At 42.9% G+C, this 17,730-nt stretch overlaps 1 protein-coding gene across 11 annotated transcripts in view; it reads left to right on the forward strand.

The window, feature by feature from the left end:
* The window catches only part of AFF1 (ALF transcription elongation factor 1), a 197,222-nt gene that overhangs the window by 133,771 nt on the left and 45,721 nt on the right, over positions 1-17,730 (forward strand). For 9 of the 11 annotated variants that reach the window (XM_059887671.1, XM_059887672.1, XM_024993466.2 and 6 more), the window contains 4 exons: positions 3,997-4,041; positions 9,798-9,884; positions 10,784-10,820; positions 14,430-14,481. In XM_059887671.1, the coding sequence (XP_059743654.1) occupies positions 3,997-4,041; positions 9,798-9,884; positions 10,784-10,820; positions 14,430-14,481 (221 nt within the window). Of the gene's footprint in view, positions 1-3,996; positions 4,042-9,797; positions 9,885-10,783; positions 10,821-14,429; positions 14,482-14,767; positions 14,771-17,730 lie in introns of all 11 variants that reach the window. The other 2 variants (NM_001191525.3, XM_059887673.1) reach the window with 2 other exon arrangements.

The raw sequence follows: 17,730 nt of genomic DNA on the forward strand, positions 1-17,730 counted from the left end.
CCCATGGAGGAGGGCATAGCAACCCACTCCTTGCTTGGAGAATCCCATGGACAGAGGAGCCTGGCAGGCTAAGGTCCACAGAGTCACAAAGAGTCAGACCCGACTGAAGCAACTTAACACACGCAAATACAGAGATATATAGAGTAGCTAAGTTGGTCTTCTCTAGGAACCTAGATATTAAGGGTGGAAGACTGCCGTGTGATTTGGGGTGTAAATGCTAAGTCAGTATTCCTGCCATAGAAGGAAAAGTAGACAGGAAAGGACCCACAAACCAGAGCTTCTGCATTCATGCAGTTAGCATCAATTTTATTGTTGTTGCTTTTTAATCACCTCTTGTTCTTTGAGGAAATCTTACCTAAAGATGTCCAGCCTGAACTTGGCCGTGCTTCAGAGAGGTTGCTTGTTTACTCTTTGGCCCCAGTGTTATAGGGAGAGCCTGGCTTCTCTGAGCAGGGGTGGCAGGACTCAGCTGGATACGCTGTGGGCAAAGTGGATTTCAAGGAAGGGGATTAAGCCATAATGCTTTGTTGAAGCACCCCTCCCTTTTTGGAAATTCTCCTTCCAGTGGCAGACTTGGAGGTGCCAAATTGTACTTTTTAAAAACAAGGCAGCCTGTCCGTATGGATCTTTCTTTGCAAGCGCAGCTGAAATACCTACTGTACTCTAGTTTAAGAGACTTGAATTTGGGTCAGGGAAGAGTGGACATACCATCTCGGGTAGATGGAGCACATTAATAAAATGGACTCACACTATACAGACGATCTTGTAACCAACCCTCTTTATTATTTTTTTTTACCCTTATTTCTTTTTTTTTTTAATACAACCCTCTTTAAATAAAGCTTTAAAACACACCTTGGTACACACAACAGTATTTAGAGATAAAGGGGCATTACCTCTCACTGTCTCACACTCTTGAATGGCTCAGTGTAGATGTGGGGAAGGGGGGAGAGAAAAATATAAAGTGAGTGTGGTAGAATGCCAGCATTTGGAGAATCCAAGTGAAGGGTTTCTGGGAATTTCCTCTACTGTCTTTGTTATTTTCTCTATGAGTGTGAAATTCTTTCTAAAGAAAAAGTTGAAAATATCTTGAGCATCTTTCCATGCCAGCACATGCATTTACATCATTTTATGTATAATGATGTCCATTTTATTTATAACATACTGCTATATGGGAGCCCTGTGAAAATCTTTAGTTAGACTCCTGTTCTTGGGCATTTGATCCTTTCCAGTTATTTGCCATTGTAAACAGTGCTTCTTGGAGATCTTTAAATATGGTATCTCCTCATGTATTTGGAATAGAATTCTGGCACCCTTTTAATATAACCCCACTTTCATAACGGACCTGATATGAGAATTTACAGTACGTTAACCAATTCATGCTTGAATCTTAGGCTTTAGTTAGAATTTTAAGCAGGTTAAATGGTGACTGTTCAGCACTATTTATCTTACTCTGATACCAATAAACAATAATCCATAGAAAAAATTTCTTCAATTCTGGCTCATCTCATATAATAAAATTTTTAGGAAAAAACAAATCTTTTAGTGACATCAAACATCTTGGCTAAGGGTTGATGGCTTGAGTAATATTACAAAGATCAGAAAGCCTTTTAGTCTTCTGACATGGTCGCTTCCTGACCCCATTCTGTTCGAAGCAGGGGGCAATTGTTTTCTGCCCTCATTCCATCTGTGCTTCACTATTTCATTGATTGCCATTTTTTTAATTAATATTTAAAAAATTGAAATATAGTCGATTTACAGTGTTGTGTTAATTTCTGCTGTACAGCAAAGTGACTGAGTTATATATACACACACACACACACACACACACGTTTTCTTTTTTAAATTCTTTTCCCTTATGGTTCATCATAGGATATTGAATATAGTTGTCTCTGATATATATATATATAGTAGGACCTTGTTGCTTATCCATTCTGTATATAATAGTTTGCACCTGCTAACTCCAACCTCCCACCCCATCCTTCCAGCAGCTGCCTCCCCACTGATTGCCAGATATTTAATTTATTTTCCTTTCTTATTTTTGGATGTGCTCGGTCTTTGTTGCTGCAAGTGGATTTTCTCGAGTTTGTCTGGCCCCCATGAGCAGGGGCATCTCTTTAATTGTGATCCCCAGGATTCTCTTGTTGCAGAGCGTGGGCTCTAGGGCGAGTGGGCTCAGCAGTTGTGGTGAATGGACTCAGTTGCCCCACAGCATGTGGGATATTCCCAGACCAGGGATCGAGCCCGTGTCCCCTGCATTTTCAGGCAGATTCTTAAGCACTGGACTGTCAGCAAAGTCCTGCCAGATATTTTAATTGAATTCTCATTCCAGTAACAGAAAGGATGGCGGCAACTATTTAACCAGAGTCAGTAGTCCTCTGCTTTGTTCTGTTGATTTCACTTCAATTCTTAATTGTTATTGTTCCTAATGACACATGTGAAAAATTAAAACCATAGGATATAATTGCATGTTACCCTCAGGTCACAACAGCATTCATTTGTTTCTGACGTTTGTGCTGTAATATTTGGTCCAGTTTTTAGACATTCCTTAATAGTCTTGAAAAATGAAGACTGGATAAGCAAGTCCTCTTGTTAACATGCACAGTGCCTAAGGGCAGGTCCAGTTGGGCCAGCAGAGAAAGGGGATACGCTGGACTCTGACCGTATCTCCTAACTTTCAGACCCCTATCTCAAAAATAACAAATTATAAACGTTTCAATAAAACTGTCTCTGTGAAATTTACATGTTTTAGAACCAGACCCAGGCAGGTCAAATTGCATTTGAAATTTGACATGTCCACTAGATTCAATTCCAGGACAGTGTGAATGCTGTATGCACTTTTCCTTTTCCTTAAGGAAACAGGAATGAGGAAGATGGTGGATTAGTAAACCCCAGATCAGGAATTATCGACCAGTGCCGTATTAAATTACACTTGAATGAGAAATGAGAGCCCTGAAAAGAACCATTTTCCATCTACACTCTGGCTGTGAGGCAAACCTTGGACCAACTGACTGGGAAGAGCAGCACTTTCTGCTCCAGAGGGGCAGTAAGAGTGTGTGTATTGCTGGGTTGGGGTGTGGGGGCTTGTATAGGAGGATTTGCCCAGGGCACTTGGCTCATCGGTTGACACAGAAAGTTGCTCTTCCATTTGAAAACCATGAAGTCAGGGAATTTGTTCCGTATCTCTAGTTAAGGAAAAAGTATTTTTTTTTCTTTTTAAAAGATTTCACTCTTCCATTGTCTTGCACTTTATAAAGACTGGAAAGTGGCATTTCCTAAACACTGCGTCTGTGATACTAGCAACAGCAGCTGTCATCTGTTTACCTGGGAGTAAGCAAGAGGGTCTTTCCTCTAAGAAGCCAGGTAATCTCTCTTCTTAGGGTCTGTCTCTGGGGCAATATTGTGTGTGTGTGTACAGTTGAAAATGCTGACTTCAAGTAGGGCTAGAGACATCCAACTTTAAGACTTATTTTTGGCAGGTTAGACTGTCACCCTAAAACCTATGCTTGGTTGGAGTCTGACTGCCTTACTGTGGGCTCAGTAAGACGTTCAGGATGATCGCCATCTTTGTGTTCGTGTAACTTGCCTCACTGGACATATGTTGCTGCAAAGCAGGAAAATTACAGGTTTTCCCTTTCTGCCTCCACTCTTGTTATATCTATTATTCCCCTAGATTAACTAATGTACTCATTTTCTTTGATATACACATGTTCCATCAGAAGCTCTTGACCTGCAGGTCACAATTCATCTGTCTTTGTCTCCAGCAGAACCCTTTCTTTCACAATGAGGTCAGGTTTATCTCTCTGGTTTTATTTCATCTAGAATGTGAAGTTTCTCATACTTAGCTATTAGCAGTAATAAAAGGGGGGCCCTGGGGTGATTCTCCTTAAGAAGTGTTGCTGTAAGTACTAATAGCATTCACTAATACCAGCACTCTAATTGTTTTTTGTTTGTGTGCTAATCTTTGTTTGCTAACTTTTTCTTGCTTTTCCCTTACAGCAGACCTACTCCAATGAAGTCCATTGTGTTGAAGAGATTCTGAAGGTGAGTTGATAATTATTTCTCGCTTGAAGACACACTTAAGTAGCCAGACATATATTCATTTTCTTTGACTTGAATGAACAGTTGATATTCTGAACTCCTTTAAACAGTTTGCCTCCTCCCTATCATACCTCCCAAAGCAAATGAATCAGAATAATAACAAAGGGAGTCTTAGGAAACCATCAGAGTCTCTGACAGATTTTAATTGAAATGAACTCTACAAACTCCATGACATTTGGACCAGAGTTTTATTGACCTCTTTCTCAGTCTTTTCTGATAGAAGACTCCAGAGAATCACTCACCAACAGCCCTTTCCCGCCCCGCCCCCCCCCCCTTGCAGAGAGGAGACTCCCTGTGTTGCTGCAGTGGGAGGCGCCCTGGGTTAAGGAGTGCTTGGTTTTCACCTCTTGGTGTTTTATAGGAGACACCTCATTGGTGTGGGCCCATCTTCAATGCGACCATGAATTTTTTAAAGGGATAAAAAGAAAAACAGAAAGTACGTGGACATCTTTAGACCTCCCTTGAAAGGGTTATTTTTCACTCTTGTTGATTGAGACCATGCCAGGAACATTTGTGCTGCCTCTGCAAATACATCATTGAAGCCATTATCCATTTGTTCAGTTTTCCTTGCACACGGATGACCGATTCCTTCTAAAATTCAGCTCCAGGAAAAAAGAAAAAATTCTCCTCACGAACCAGCATGCTTTCTTTTTATCAGAGAATTATATAAACTGTTATGTTTCCCATTTTGGCTTTAATTTCCAGGAAATTTAGAGCTAAATTTAATGCTCAAATACTGTAGCTGTAATAACTGAGAGTTTTGTTTGTTTATTTCTCATTCCTCCTCTCCGACTTTTAATTTTCTTCGATGTAACTTTTAGTGATACTCTTTTACTGATACTCTTTTACTGCTTTTTGGTTGGTTTCTTTTTTAAGTAGAAGAAAAGTGACACTTGTACCCATTAATTTTTACCTCTACTGTATCCTTTTTTCCTCAAAATATATGTAGTACTCCTGCCTGGAAAATCCTACGGACAAAGGAGCCTGGAAGGCTGCAGTCCGTAAGGTCGCTGAGGGTCAGATACGACTGAGCGACGTCACTTTCACTTTGCACTTTCCTGCATTGGAGAAGGACATGGCAACCCACTCCAGTGTTCTTGCCTGGAGAATCCCAGGGACGGGGGATTCTATGTGTCTATGGGGTCACACAGAGTCGGACACGACTGAAGTGACTTAGCAGTAGCAGCAGTATCCTTTTTTCCTCAAAATATATGTTTACCCAGTTATTTTTGGCTTAATTTTTCATTGTAAAGTATTGAGTTGGTGCTGAAACCAGTAATTAAGTATATAGGTTACCTTCTCGTTGGTACAATTTTTGACAAATGTGGTATCTAGCCAAATGTTTGGGAGACAGTTCCATTACTTTTGTCTTACCGTCTTTGGTCCCCTACTTTCATAGTTAGAATTTTCTAAGAAATACCTCTAAGGAAACATACTTTGTACTGTCTGAAAATGAGAATTTTTTTGCCAATCAGCAAATAAGTACGAATAAGTACTCTTGATTGGGCTTTTGTTCTATCCTTTCCCTCTGGTATTTTTGAAATTCTTTGATGAGTCATAAAAGTAATAAATGTCTTAGTTGAAAAATATGACCTTAGCATTTTCTCTGAAATTGTGTGTGATCTGTTCCATGGTTGTTTCAAAAGTAAATGCAACAATACTGATGATTTATCTCCTGCATGTGTCAGACGCTTCTTCTGTGGTCTGACGTGCTATATGACTTGTTGAGTCCTTTATGTCAGGTGATGATGGTATTAGACCATCAGGCAGGCACTTTAGATTTAATAAACTTGTCCATCCTCCTTCGCCTCTCTGCCAACATCATGTTAATGGGTTCTTGCTTACCTGGAAATCCTTGAAAGTAGGTGGTTAATGCAAGCCATGGGTGAGTGTGTTCATTTGGAGATCATAATAGAGAAAGCAAATCGCAGGATATGCTGGTTGAAGAGGGGCGTGGATGGCCTCTTCTCTTCTGTCGTGGCCTCCGTTAAGTCCCTCCTGAACTCCTCCTGGACTTCGGTTTCCTCATGAGGAAAGCGGAGGCCCCAGGCTGGCAGATAGTAGATGACTCCAGGGCCAAATGCAGCTCTCCCTCTTTGTCGTCCATGCAGATAACTTCCCTCTGCCTTGTGGTTCCTGTTCTTATCTCTTACCAGTAATTACAAAGACTGCCAGGAATCCTAACAAAGATCTTCCTGACGGGTAATAGAAACTAGTCCCCAATATTGTTGGGTTCTCTGGTGGAGATACTAAGAGTGGAAGCCTTTACTGAAGGGGCCGTGGTGGCCTATGACTCGAGCAGATGGCAGGGTGAGAAAATAGCATACAGACTCTATCAGAAACTGGGGGTTGGTTATCAATAAGGGTCCAGACGGGGATGGTGCACTCAGTGGGCATGTGAAACGACTCAGGTTTTCCACTTCCAGTGCCACAGCCTGGAGAGCCTTTTGGGGAAGTTTTTGCAGTGTTTTTTTACATTATCTCAGTGCCACCTTCCAGGGACACTGGTCCAGTGAGTGGTAGCACCATGACTTGTTCACTCATTCATTTATTCAGCAAGTATCCGTGAAGACACACACACTTGTCTCAGCACTAGAATAAATGCTATAGGAATAGGAGTCCTTTCCTCTCGTGAAGATCACGGTGGGGGAAGGTAAATGTGTAAGTGTCAGCTGTTGGTAAGTGCTGTGAGTCTTATAGCAGGCAAGTGAATAGATGAGAAAGCAGAGGAAAGAGGGCAAAAGCCTTGAGGTGGGAGCAGGTTGGCGAATTAGAGGAGCGCTGAGTCTGGAGCAAAATGAACAGGGTGCAGGGTGGGGGCAGATAGCAGCAAGGGCACCTGGAAGGTGGGAGCGAAGCAGGTGCTCAGTGACTCACCCCCGTTCACGTGATAAGCCATTGGTGAAGCAGGGGGTTAATTCAGGGCCCCGGGATTCTGGGCAGCCGCCTCTCCTTATGGCTCCAATCCTCCCAAGGCCTAACTTCTCGTAAGCTCAGCGTTTAGGGAACTATATAAATTCTTTTCACACTCCCATCAAACCACTTAGGGCCTGGAAGAGTTTATGCACTTTTCCAACTGCCTGATTTAATAGTTGGGAGCAGCCTTAGGCTCTGAGAAGACAATGGACTTTTCTTGGGAATCACTGGTGACTAAAAGTCACAGACACTGTTGGCATTCTAAAGAAATTCTTGGAAGACGGAAGGGTGATACTCTCAGAGCCTCAGTTATTACATGTTCTTACATTGTAACCATTGTTATAGTCCCACACCTTAGACTATGGTCGTATAAATAAAACAGCAGGAAACTCTGGTGCAGTATTGAAATTCTTTAAAATCTAGGCTTTTAATTAAAGTTGTAGTGCTTTTAATTGCTTTCTCTGATCATATATTCCAGCACTTTATTTTTGTTTCTTTGGTTTATGGTTTTCTTGTTTGTCTCTGGCCACATAGCTTGGGGGAATCTTAGTTTCCCAACCAGGGATCAAACCTGTGCCCCCTACTGTGAAAGCAGAGTCTTCTTTTTCTTTTTATGGTACATTTTTTTTTAACTTTTTTATTTAGTGTTGGGGTATAGCCAGTTATCAATGTTGTGATAGTTTTAGTTGGACAGTAAAGGGACACAACCATACATATACATGGATCCATTCTCCCTTACGGAGAAGGCAACGGCACCCTTCTCCAGTATTCTCGCCTGGAAAATCCCATGGACGGAGGAGCCTGGTAGGTTGCAGTCCATGGGGTCGCACAGAGTTGGACATGACTGAGCGACTTGACTTTCACTTTCCACTTTCATGCACTGGAGAAGGAAATGGCAACCCACCCCAGTGTTCTTGCCTGGAGAATCCCAGGGACAAGGGAGCCTGATGGGCTGCCGTCTGTGGGGTCGCACAGAGTCCGGACACGGCTGAAGTGACTTCAGCAGCAGCAGCAGCATTCTTCCTTAAACTCCCCACCCATCCAGACTGCCACATAGCATTGAGCAGAGTTTCATGAGAGCACGGAGTCTGAACCACCAGGAAAGTCCGTCCGTCCAGCACTTTGCACTTTGGAAAAAAGAGAAGAAATGATCTTCGCCTGCCTCTTCCTGAGAACTGAGGCTTGGAGCACGCAAACCCCTCAGGCTAACCTGAGCAGCAGAGTCAAGAGTTAAGATCCATTCTGGGACTCTGACTCCAGAGCTGTTATGTTACTCTTTCCATTCTATTTTTGTATAGATTTCCTCTTTTGTACTGAACAATGGTTAGTCGAGTGAGTGAGGGCATGATATCACCTTTAACAAAAATTACTCAAGCCAGCATCGGTTACTTTGCTTGTCACTGTGCCAGCTCGTTTATGTCTGTTCTGGCCTCTACAGCCTGAGGGCGGCTGCAGGGACTGGTGCGGAGGATATGGGTGGAGGTGGGCAACGGGGCTGTATTTGCCTCCAGCTCCATCTCCAGGTGTCACAGGATCAGATGGCATTTCTGCGGGGGATAGAGAGGTTGGGGTAAAAGCACAGTGCCTTGTACAGTGAGGCAACACAGCGTCGTCTGGGGGCCCCAGCCTACTAGCGGAGGGTTGCCTGCCAGACCTTCAGCCAGTTTCCCTGGCAGGTCTGACCCATGCGGGGATGGGATTCTTTCTTAGACTCAGACTCGAACATGGAGGGGCTGTTCCCTGCACTCGCAGCTCTCAGCTTCCTGGGAGACCTGCCCCTGACATTTTAGACCTTGTTTTTCTCAGCTGTGAAAGGAAAGGTCTGGTGATAATCTCCAGTGACCATTTGAACTCTTGGACAAAGTGTGTGCATGCATGTGTGTTGTGTGTACATACTTGCAATTAGACACCTTTCATCTGACATTTTGTTTCTCACTTAAAAAAAATTATTTTTAATTGGAGGATAATTGCTTTACAGTGTTGTGTTGGTTTCTGCCGTACAACAGCGTGGATCAGCCATAGGTGTACATATATCCCCTCCCTCCTTAACCCCTCTCCCACCCACCACATCCCACGCCTCTAGGTTGTCACAGACCCACTGGTTTTTTAGCAAGTGAATGAGCTTAGAAAAACAGGACTCATGTCAAGAGAAACATATTAATTTGTGAAAGAAATCTTGCTTCCATGTAAAAAGTGAATAGAAATGAAACTTCTGTTAATGGAAAGGGCCAGTGGCTTTTTAAGGCCTTCTCTGCAAAAGTTCTTATGTCCTAATAATGTGTACCAGGGAAGGGTCAAATCCATTAAAACCCTCCCAAGTGGAACAAGTGACCTGAATTACTTGTTTGCTTAAGTCAAACAGGAAAGTTCTTCTTCCTTTGAGCTTAAATAATTCCAGGAAATGCAATAAAGACGCTGAGGGAGAAAGAAAGCATTGAGACAGGACTGAGTGTTCATAGTTACATAAGCTGGTAACACCTACTACCGTTTTTTATGCTTCACGCTGTTCAGAATGTTCAGACCATTCATGTTCTATGCTCTTGTTTTTCTTCTTCAAACTGATCTCTTTTCAGTTTTGTTTGTTGGAGAGCTTCAGCTTTTGAACAGAGCCCACCAAGTAGGAGTTTTTGTTTTTTTTTTTAAAGTCACTGAAATAACTTTTAAGATTTTACTTTCCATTTACCATCACTCCACTGTGCATTCTGTTTAAAAAGTTGACTTAAGTAGCAATAAATGTTCTATTTATAATTTACTTTTTCTTCCCGTTCCAAATCTCTTTCCAGGAAATGACCCACTCATGGCCTCCTCCTTTGACAGCAATACACACGCCTAGTACAGCTGAGCCCTCCAAATTTCCTTTTCCCACAAAGGTAATTCCTTACAAGTCTAGTAGGCACTGCATCCACACCAGTGACAAGGCCTGAAGTATTGCTCTGCGCTGGATTAATCAAGTACTATTTGTTGAACTCTTCAGAGAATAGGTTAACATTGCAATTAATTTAGCTCCTAAAGTGCTTCCTAATGCTTTCAAATGCTTCTTCACTTTTCAATTATGTCAATATGAATGTCTTACATGTGTGTAGGATTTTGTAGAGTATGAAAATAATCAAGACTTTATAATAAATTCTTTTTTTTTTTTTTTTAGAGTCTTTTCCTTAGTGGGGAACACCAAAGGTACAGGGGGAAAAGTGAGGTGGCATGTCTGCACCCTAATTCAGAATTTAGGCACATACAGACACACATTTACACTTGTCATACCTCCTGTATTGTTTAAAAGTTTAATGTGATCAGCTACATTTGTGGTGGTTTTAATAGCAAGGTAAATTGCCGACTTACAAGATTCTGTTGAAGTATTTGTGAACAATATATTTAAAACATCGCCCTTTGTTTTGGTTTTGGTTTTTGTACTTTTGGATAACCTTCAGAATATAGAAATCTCACCTCAGGTCTGTGTTCAGTCCAGCCTGGTATACGTGCATATTGTTGACATCATTATTCCTTTCCATGATGTCACTGAGATTTTAATCTACCACTAAACATATTTTCTAATGATAATTTTTTTCTTAAAAAAATGTAATTCATTATTGATTTTAAGGTAAAGCATTATACTTTGGAAGGAAAAATGAGCTGTAGGGAACAGCAGAAGAAATAAAACCCATTTTATGTAAAAATTAGATTTATCAGTATTTATCAGATTTAGCAGTGGCACAACCTTGGATTTACAAACCTTAATATTTTATTAACTAGAGATTTTCATTTTTCTTTCTAGGATTCTCAGCACATCAGTTCTGCGGTCCCAAACCAAAGTAAGTAAATATGTGGAACTGATTATTGCATTGGAGAATAAAGCATGTTTTTTATTGTTTTAATACAGAAAATATTCATGGAAAATGATGAGGTTAACCTCAGCAGAGATGAGGTTAAAGCTAGGAAGGGCATAAAGAACAGCTTTATGTTCTCTAGGTGGAATTTCAGATTAATGTAAAGAGTTAATGAAAGTGTCTTACTAAAGTACCTAAAAAATATAATTTGACATTACCTGACATACGATAAATATCTCGAGAGTGACTCTAAAAGCATATACAATTATCCAGGAATTGTATAAAAAAACAGATTGGAGTATGTTCTGTGTTTCTTGTATTTATTTTAAACAAAAGAAATTTCTACAAGGAAGAGAACACACAGCTTCTTTAGACCTTCTTTATGTATTGGCCATATAATTCATTTTTGGTTCTTTTAAATGGATTGTAAATACTGGAGAATTCAGGAGGAAACAGAACCGTAACTGGATCTAGCCTCTCTCTTCATCCGTAACCCTTTAGTTCACTAAATTCTTTGTTTCCCAACTATATCCAAGGCATTTCAAGCCTTACAAAAATGACTGATGTACTTCCAGTCATTTAGTTCATCAACATATGGTGAGTGCCCAAGTTACGACGTATTGGTCTTCACAGGGCTTAGGGAGACCAAAGTAAGGTGCGTGGTGTGTTTAAATGTATGAGAGAAGGTTGCTCATAGATATTCCATGAAGGTAACTCTTCTTCAGATCTCTCCATCTCATTCTTTTCCCTCACTTATATTTTCCCCTTGATTATCCAATTATTTCAATTGCAAGGATTTGAGGAGAACAAAAGAGTGAGGAAAAATAAGAAATGGAATAGCCTTTCTCTAGAATAGGGGTTATGAAGAGTCGGACAGGACTGAGCGACTTCACTTTCACTTTTCACTTTCCTGCATTGGAGAAGGAAATGGCAACCCACTCCAGTGTTCTTGCCTGGAGAATCCCAGGGACGGGGGAGCCTGGTGGGCTGCCATCTATGGGGTCACACAGAGTCGGACACGAGTGAAGCGACTTAGCAGCAGCAGCATAGCCTAAGAGTCAAATCTGTTGTGCAGCTCGTTTTTGTAAAGAAGGTTTTATTAGGGCACACCCATGCTCATTCATTTATTATCATGTCCCACGCTATATAGCAAGCGAAGTTTAAAATAGTTACCATCAGACCTTTACAGAAAAAGTTTGCTTCTCCCTGCCCTACAGATACTAAGACCTTGTAAATAACTCCTAAATTTCCCCCAAATGCAGAGATATGGACCTGACCATCTTGGCTGGTATTGGGGAGATTGGGAAATCTTTGTTTCTCAACCTCTTGGCAGCCTGTCCAAAAATAGATAACAAGTGAAGTGGCACAGCTCAGCTCTGGACAGGACTGCTATGCACCCCTCTCCTTCTTGCTCCTCCACCCAATTCCTCCCTACCTTTTAGGGCTGCCAGTCATGCATATTATATGCCTTCCACTGAGTCACTCACAGCTTGCATGATTGCTACCTCCTGGTTTAGAAAGACCCTGTGATCCTTTAAACTGTGTGATTTCTCCTTTTAGCACAATACAGTTGAACTTCGCCAGGGGTGGAGGGCCTCCAGGCCTGTGGAACAGTGTAGACTGAGTCCTTGTTGCTCTGATGAGAAGTTTTCAGATGCTGGCAGGTCATCCATAGGTCTGGGCTCAGCAGATGCTTATTACCTTGGGGTCTTTTATGCTGCTGCCGTTCTGTCTATTGGTTCTGGAAAAGCTGGTTTACCCCTGTGAGAATGTGGGCAGGGGTGAGAGAGGGGCGCTAGTCGGACCCAAGAGGAGTCTGGTTGTGTGCTGGTTGAAGATGGAGTGGAGTATGTGCAGATGATAGCTTTCAGAGAAGTGAAGTGTGACATCTGTTTCTCAAAGTATGCCCAGCAAGCAAATTCAAATTTCATGAAAAATTAGGCTTTTGGAGTCTGTAGAGAATGAAGTGGTAAAGAACCTGCTTGCCAATGCAGGAGACAAAAGAGATGTGAGTTCCATCCCTGGGTCAGGAAGATCCCCTGAAGATAGGCACAGCAACCCACTCCAGTATTCTTGCCTGGAGAATCCCATGAACAGAGGAGCCTGGTGGGCTACAGTCCATGGGGTTGCAAAGATTGAGACATGACTGAAGCGACTTAGGATGCATGCACACAGAGACTGAAGTATATCCCATATATACATCCCTGTATGTCCCAGGATTTATGTCCACATGTTCAAAAAAAACACAGCTGCTTGAGGATTACCAGAGCCTCGTGGAGCTTAGGACCTGGTCAGGATGTTTGTGTGGGAGCCCCTGTGCGTGGACTTTAGCCCCTTTAATTTGTAATCCCAGCCCTAATTTGCTAGCCAGAAGGGAAAAGAATCTAAAAATACCGGGTAAGAGCTGCTGCCCCCATGAGGATGAAGCCCTGAACTGCAGTTATTCAAGGGTCTCCTGGGTCATTCGTGGTTACTGTACCGCCCGCTGTCTGAAAGGCACCCATGTTGCCACTCAGCTTCTGCGTCAGTTCCAGACACAGACACGGTCTCCCAGCTGCTCTTCAGTCTCTACACTTAACATTTCCTGTTCCTTTCTGGGTTACGTCAGGTAGCACCAGCAGGTTACTCTTTCTGAGAAATTGTTGTATCGTGCCTGGTGGCTGTATCGTGCCCTGGTGGCGTCTCAAAGTATTAATGTCCCATCATGGCACTCGGAGCCCTCTGACCTCCCCAGGGCCTCTCACATTGCCCTCCACACACTCTGCACCCCAACCTTCCCCTTTCTCATCTGCACCATCTCAATTGCTCCCACGTTTCCTGCCTTCCCTCACATCGTCTCTTCTGCCTGAGGGCCTTCTTCACCCTCATCTCCCTCTTGCCTGCAGTCATTTCTGTCAAAAATCTCACCCATCCTTTGCAACACACACACCTAATTTCGTTTCTTTTCTGATTTGCCTGCTTTCGTCGTGCCCAGTGGTGTGACGAATCTCTAGATTCCCCGGACGTTTCATCTAGGTGATGGGTTTGTGTGCGGATCTCTCACAGCCTAGGGCTGTAGTTGCTGTTCCTGTTTGCTGTCCCTCGGTCAGCTGTACACTCATCGAGGACAGGGGCAAATGTCTTGAGCATCTTGGTGTCTGTGAGAGGCAGTTTGTGACCAGCAGTTGAACGAATGAATCGGGGGTGTTGAATGATGGGGGGCCAGGTGGGAGCACAGGCGGCCAAGGACAGAGGCTGTGAAAGAGAGTGCTAGCAAATCGCTGATGGATGTGTGACATCAAACCAGGTGGGGTGGCGTCACGGTGCTTCCACAGGAGCCCCCGTCAGTGGACCCTGAAGAGAGTCTTCTGTGGGGTCGGCTGGCCGGGCAGCACTCTCAGGGTTTTCCAGTTCTGAGCAAGCCCTCTCTCAAGATGTAACATAAATGTTATTTTATAATAGCTCTCTGTTGACAAAATTTAGGTGTACCAAGTGTTTTTAGGTGAAAAGGTGGTGGGGAAATAGCAGGAAAAAAAAAAAAAAGAGGGGATTTATAACTAACAATCTCATGCATTTGTCATTGTGCTCGTCTGATCATTTTTCCCTCCTCCACAGAACAATATGATACATCTTCAAAAACTCACAGTAATTCTCAGCAGGGAACATCGTAAGTAACATGCTTTTTGTTTATTAAAAGTTTATAATGTTATAATTTCCCATGTAAATCTGTTGCTTAGATTCTGCCCCCCCACCCCCCGCCCCCCGCCTCAACCCTTGCTTTCAAAAGATGACTCATAAAACACCGCTGAGTTGTGAAGGGAAGAAGTGACCTACATTTCTATTGGGCTTAAGTTCTCCCGTTGAAAGTCGAGGCACCTTAAGCATTTGCTAAGGGGTTTTCTCAAAAAGAAAGGCATTTGAGCCATTATTTACATGTTAACTCTGGAAAATAGAAGGTTTTAGCTTTATAAATTTCAGTCTTAAGTAGCTTTAGCTTTTGGAAGCAAATTTGGGGGGAGGTGCACAGTTTTAGACTTTCTGCCACTTTTTTGGCCTCGTTTTAACTAATAAAGAATGTCTTGCTGCCCAGCTGTTCTTTATTAAGACCAAGTAAGTCCAGATATGTTTGGGGTTTTTGAAACAGTTGAAAATACGTAGTAGAGATTTTTAAACCAGCATTTTGACCTAATTTGTCATTTCTTGGTGGTACTGAACTAATAATTCTTTTCATGACTAGCAGTGGTTCAGCTAGTGAGTGAGGAGATCTTTCTTGCCTCAGATATTTGATCACACAACAGTTACTAACACAGCATTGCTTGTCTCCGAGGACTTCAACTTTCTTATTTTAAGGCCTAGGATTTGTCCCATGCATTTTTGGAAGGCGGTGCTGTGCTGGATTGAATATTTTGGAAACTAAGATAGTTGAAGCAGAGGTTGTTTTCTCTCTTCACCGTGACTGAATATGAGACTGGGTGAAATAACTATTTCCAGAGCCAGGTCCTCGATGTAGTGACTTTCACTTCTTGATGGTAAAGTAAGAAAAAAAATAGTTTTGTTGTTGTTGTTGAAAAGATAGATTTATTATAGTTTCCAGGTTGGATTTGGGTGTATAATAAAAATCTGTTGATGACTTTTTGCTTTATTCTCCTTTACTAGAAAAAAAATTAACCCAATGATAGTTATTCTTTGCCTTTTGTTGTTGTTGTTTTTGCCTTTTGTTTTTCCCTTTCTTTTTGCTTAAAAAAAAAAAAAGTTTTTTACTCCTGTGTTCTGAAGATTGAGAATCACTGCCTTAGATTGCATTTAGGGGTGCAGGTGTTGGTTTAGCCAGTTGGTGGCTGATGAGGGATTGACAGGACACCTCCAGGGACCACACTTGCAATCACCCTGTGGATGCTCTGTGGCTGCCCTCAGGTTGTACACCTTGTGCTCGCAGTGTAATGGTTGGTAGTAAAGCCACACAGACCATAAGAGGACCCAGCTACTGTCTTTACTGGGGGCAGCGAGGGAAGGCAAGCTGAAGTGCTTGCAGCCCTACAAGAACTTGGCAATAAGAACAGGGACAAGGAGCGCCCTGAGCAGCAGATCAAGTGGGGCAGCTGCACCTAATGAGGGAAGGGGCTGTGTCCTGGGCCGGTGTGGAGAGGGAGAAAGGCCCCTGGATCTGACCTGGTCCCAGCTGCCCCTGCCCACTCCGTTTTCCATCAGCTTTCAGACTGAGGTCGTTCGTAGGGACTCAGAGCGTTTTCTATGACCATTTTGCTACTCAGGGTTGCTCTCCTGATGAAGTGAGTTAAACCACTGAAATCAGAGGTGCCTGCAAGTTTATAACAGATATGCTCATGTCCTGTGACACGTGTAGTGTTTTATTTTTTAATTTGAAAAATTTTGAATAATTTATATGTGTATTTATTTTTTGGCTGTCCTGGGTCTTCGTAGCTGTGCCAGGGCTTTCTCTAGTTGCAGCGAGAGGGACTACTCTTCAGCTGTGGTACCTAGGCTTCTCACTGCCGTGGCTTCTCTTATTGCAGAGCATGGGCTCTACGGCACTCGGGCTCAAATGTTGTGGAGCGCCGGCTTAGTTGCCGCGTGGCCTGTGGAATCTTCCTGGACCAGGGATCGAACCTGTGTCCCCTCCGTTGGCAGGCAGATTCTTAACCACTGGACCACTGGGGAAGTCCCTGTAGTGTTTTCTGGATAAAAACTATTGCTTTGCCATGTATAAAATTAACCTAGAGAAGAACATTTGTTTTGATCCTAATAGGTTTGGAGAAGGGAGGAAAGCAGGGCCTGGTGCAGGTAGAGAGGACCAGAGTGATGAAGGAGAGAGAAATCTTGAGGCTGGATGAATACAGTGGGTTGTATGCCCAGGGGGTTGGCAGTATTGATTAGCGCCAAAATGAAATGTCCCTATGGGGAAAAGAATCACTTTAATGGAGATTGGATGACAGCTGAGTCCCAGTTAATTCTGTCGAGGGCAAGTGTTGTTTCAGAGTTAGCATGGCAGATCTCTTAGCGCTCACAGGTTCGTTTGATCTTGGGTCAGCCTGAGGGTTCTTTGACAAGCAGTTAAACTGTCTGAATGGCACAGAGCCTGGCAGGGAGACCGTCTAATGCACTTTGGATGTCAGGAAAGAAGATGTTAATTTCAGGGTCATTTGTTCTTTGGTTTTAAAAATCAATCTAGGTCCTAATACTTTTTCTTTCAGAGTTCCTAGTACTTGGGCCTCCTTACAAAAGTGGAGTGGTGCTTATCAAAGGGGGATAAGAGGACCTGGCCCTGGAGAATAAGCTGTGGATATTAATAACTTTTAACATCTGTCCAGACTTGGGTGTGGGTGGGCAGTAGCCAGGTGGTAGAAGAATGTAAGTGTGAAAGAAATGTCTTGAATCCGTTACGTTTAATCTCTGTAGTTGAAACTCTAGTTAGCTGTCAAGTGATGAGTTTGTTCTTCCACGCACCACAGGAAAGGGATTAGCTAGGAATCCAGTGCTGTTTGCCCCCAAGTTTAGGGGAGGGGATGTTGATTTAAGGGCTCCTAGCTTTGGAATTCTCTGCCTTTCCAAGACTTAGGTCTGTTGAGTTCTTGGGGCACGGTACAAAGCAATTCCTTTTTCTGTACCGCTGTTACGCCCTTGGGGCTTCCCAGGTGGCTCAGTGATAAAGAATCCGCCTGCCAAGTAGGAGACACGGGTTCAGTCCCTGGGTCGGGAAGATCCTGTGGAGGAGGGCATGGCAACCCACTCCAGTATTCTTGCCTGGAGAATCCCATGGACAGAGGAGCCTGGTGGGCTACAGTCCATGGGGTCGCAAAGAGTTGGCTATGACTTACTAACAACAGCAACATTATTTCCTTCATGTGTGTGATCGTGGGTAGTACATTCAGACACGGTTTCCTAATACCAGTGCTTTCAC

The sequence above is a fragment of the Bos taurus genome, chromosome 6, assembly GCF_002263795.3.
Source record: "Bos taurus isolate L1 Dominette 01449 registration number 42190680 breed Hereford chromosome 6, ARS-UCD2.0, whole genome shotgun sequence".
In the NCBI taxonomy this organism is placed as follows: domain Eukaryota; kingdom Metazoa; phylum Chordata; class Mammalia; order Artiodactyla; family Bovidae; genus Bos; species Bos taurus.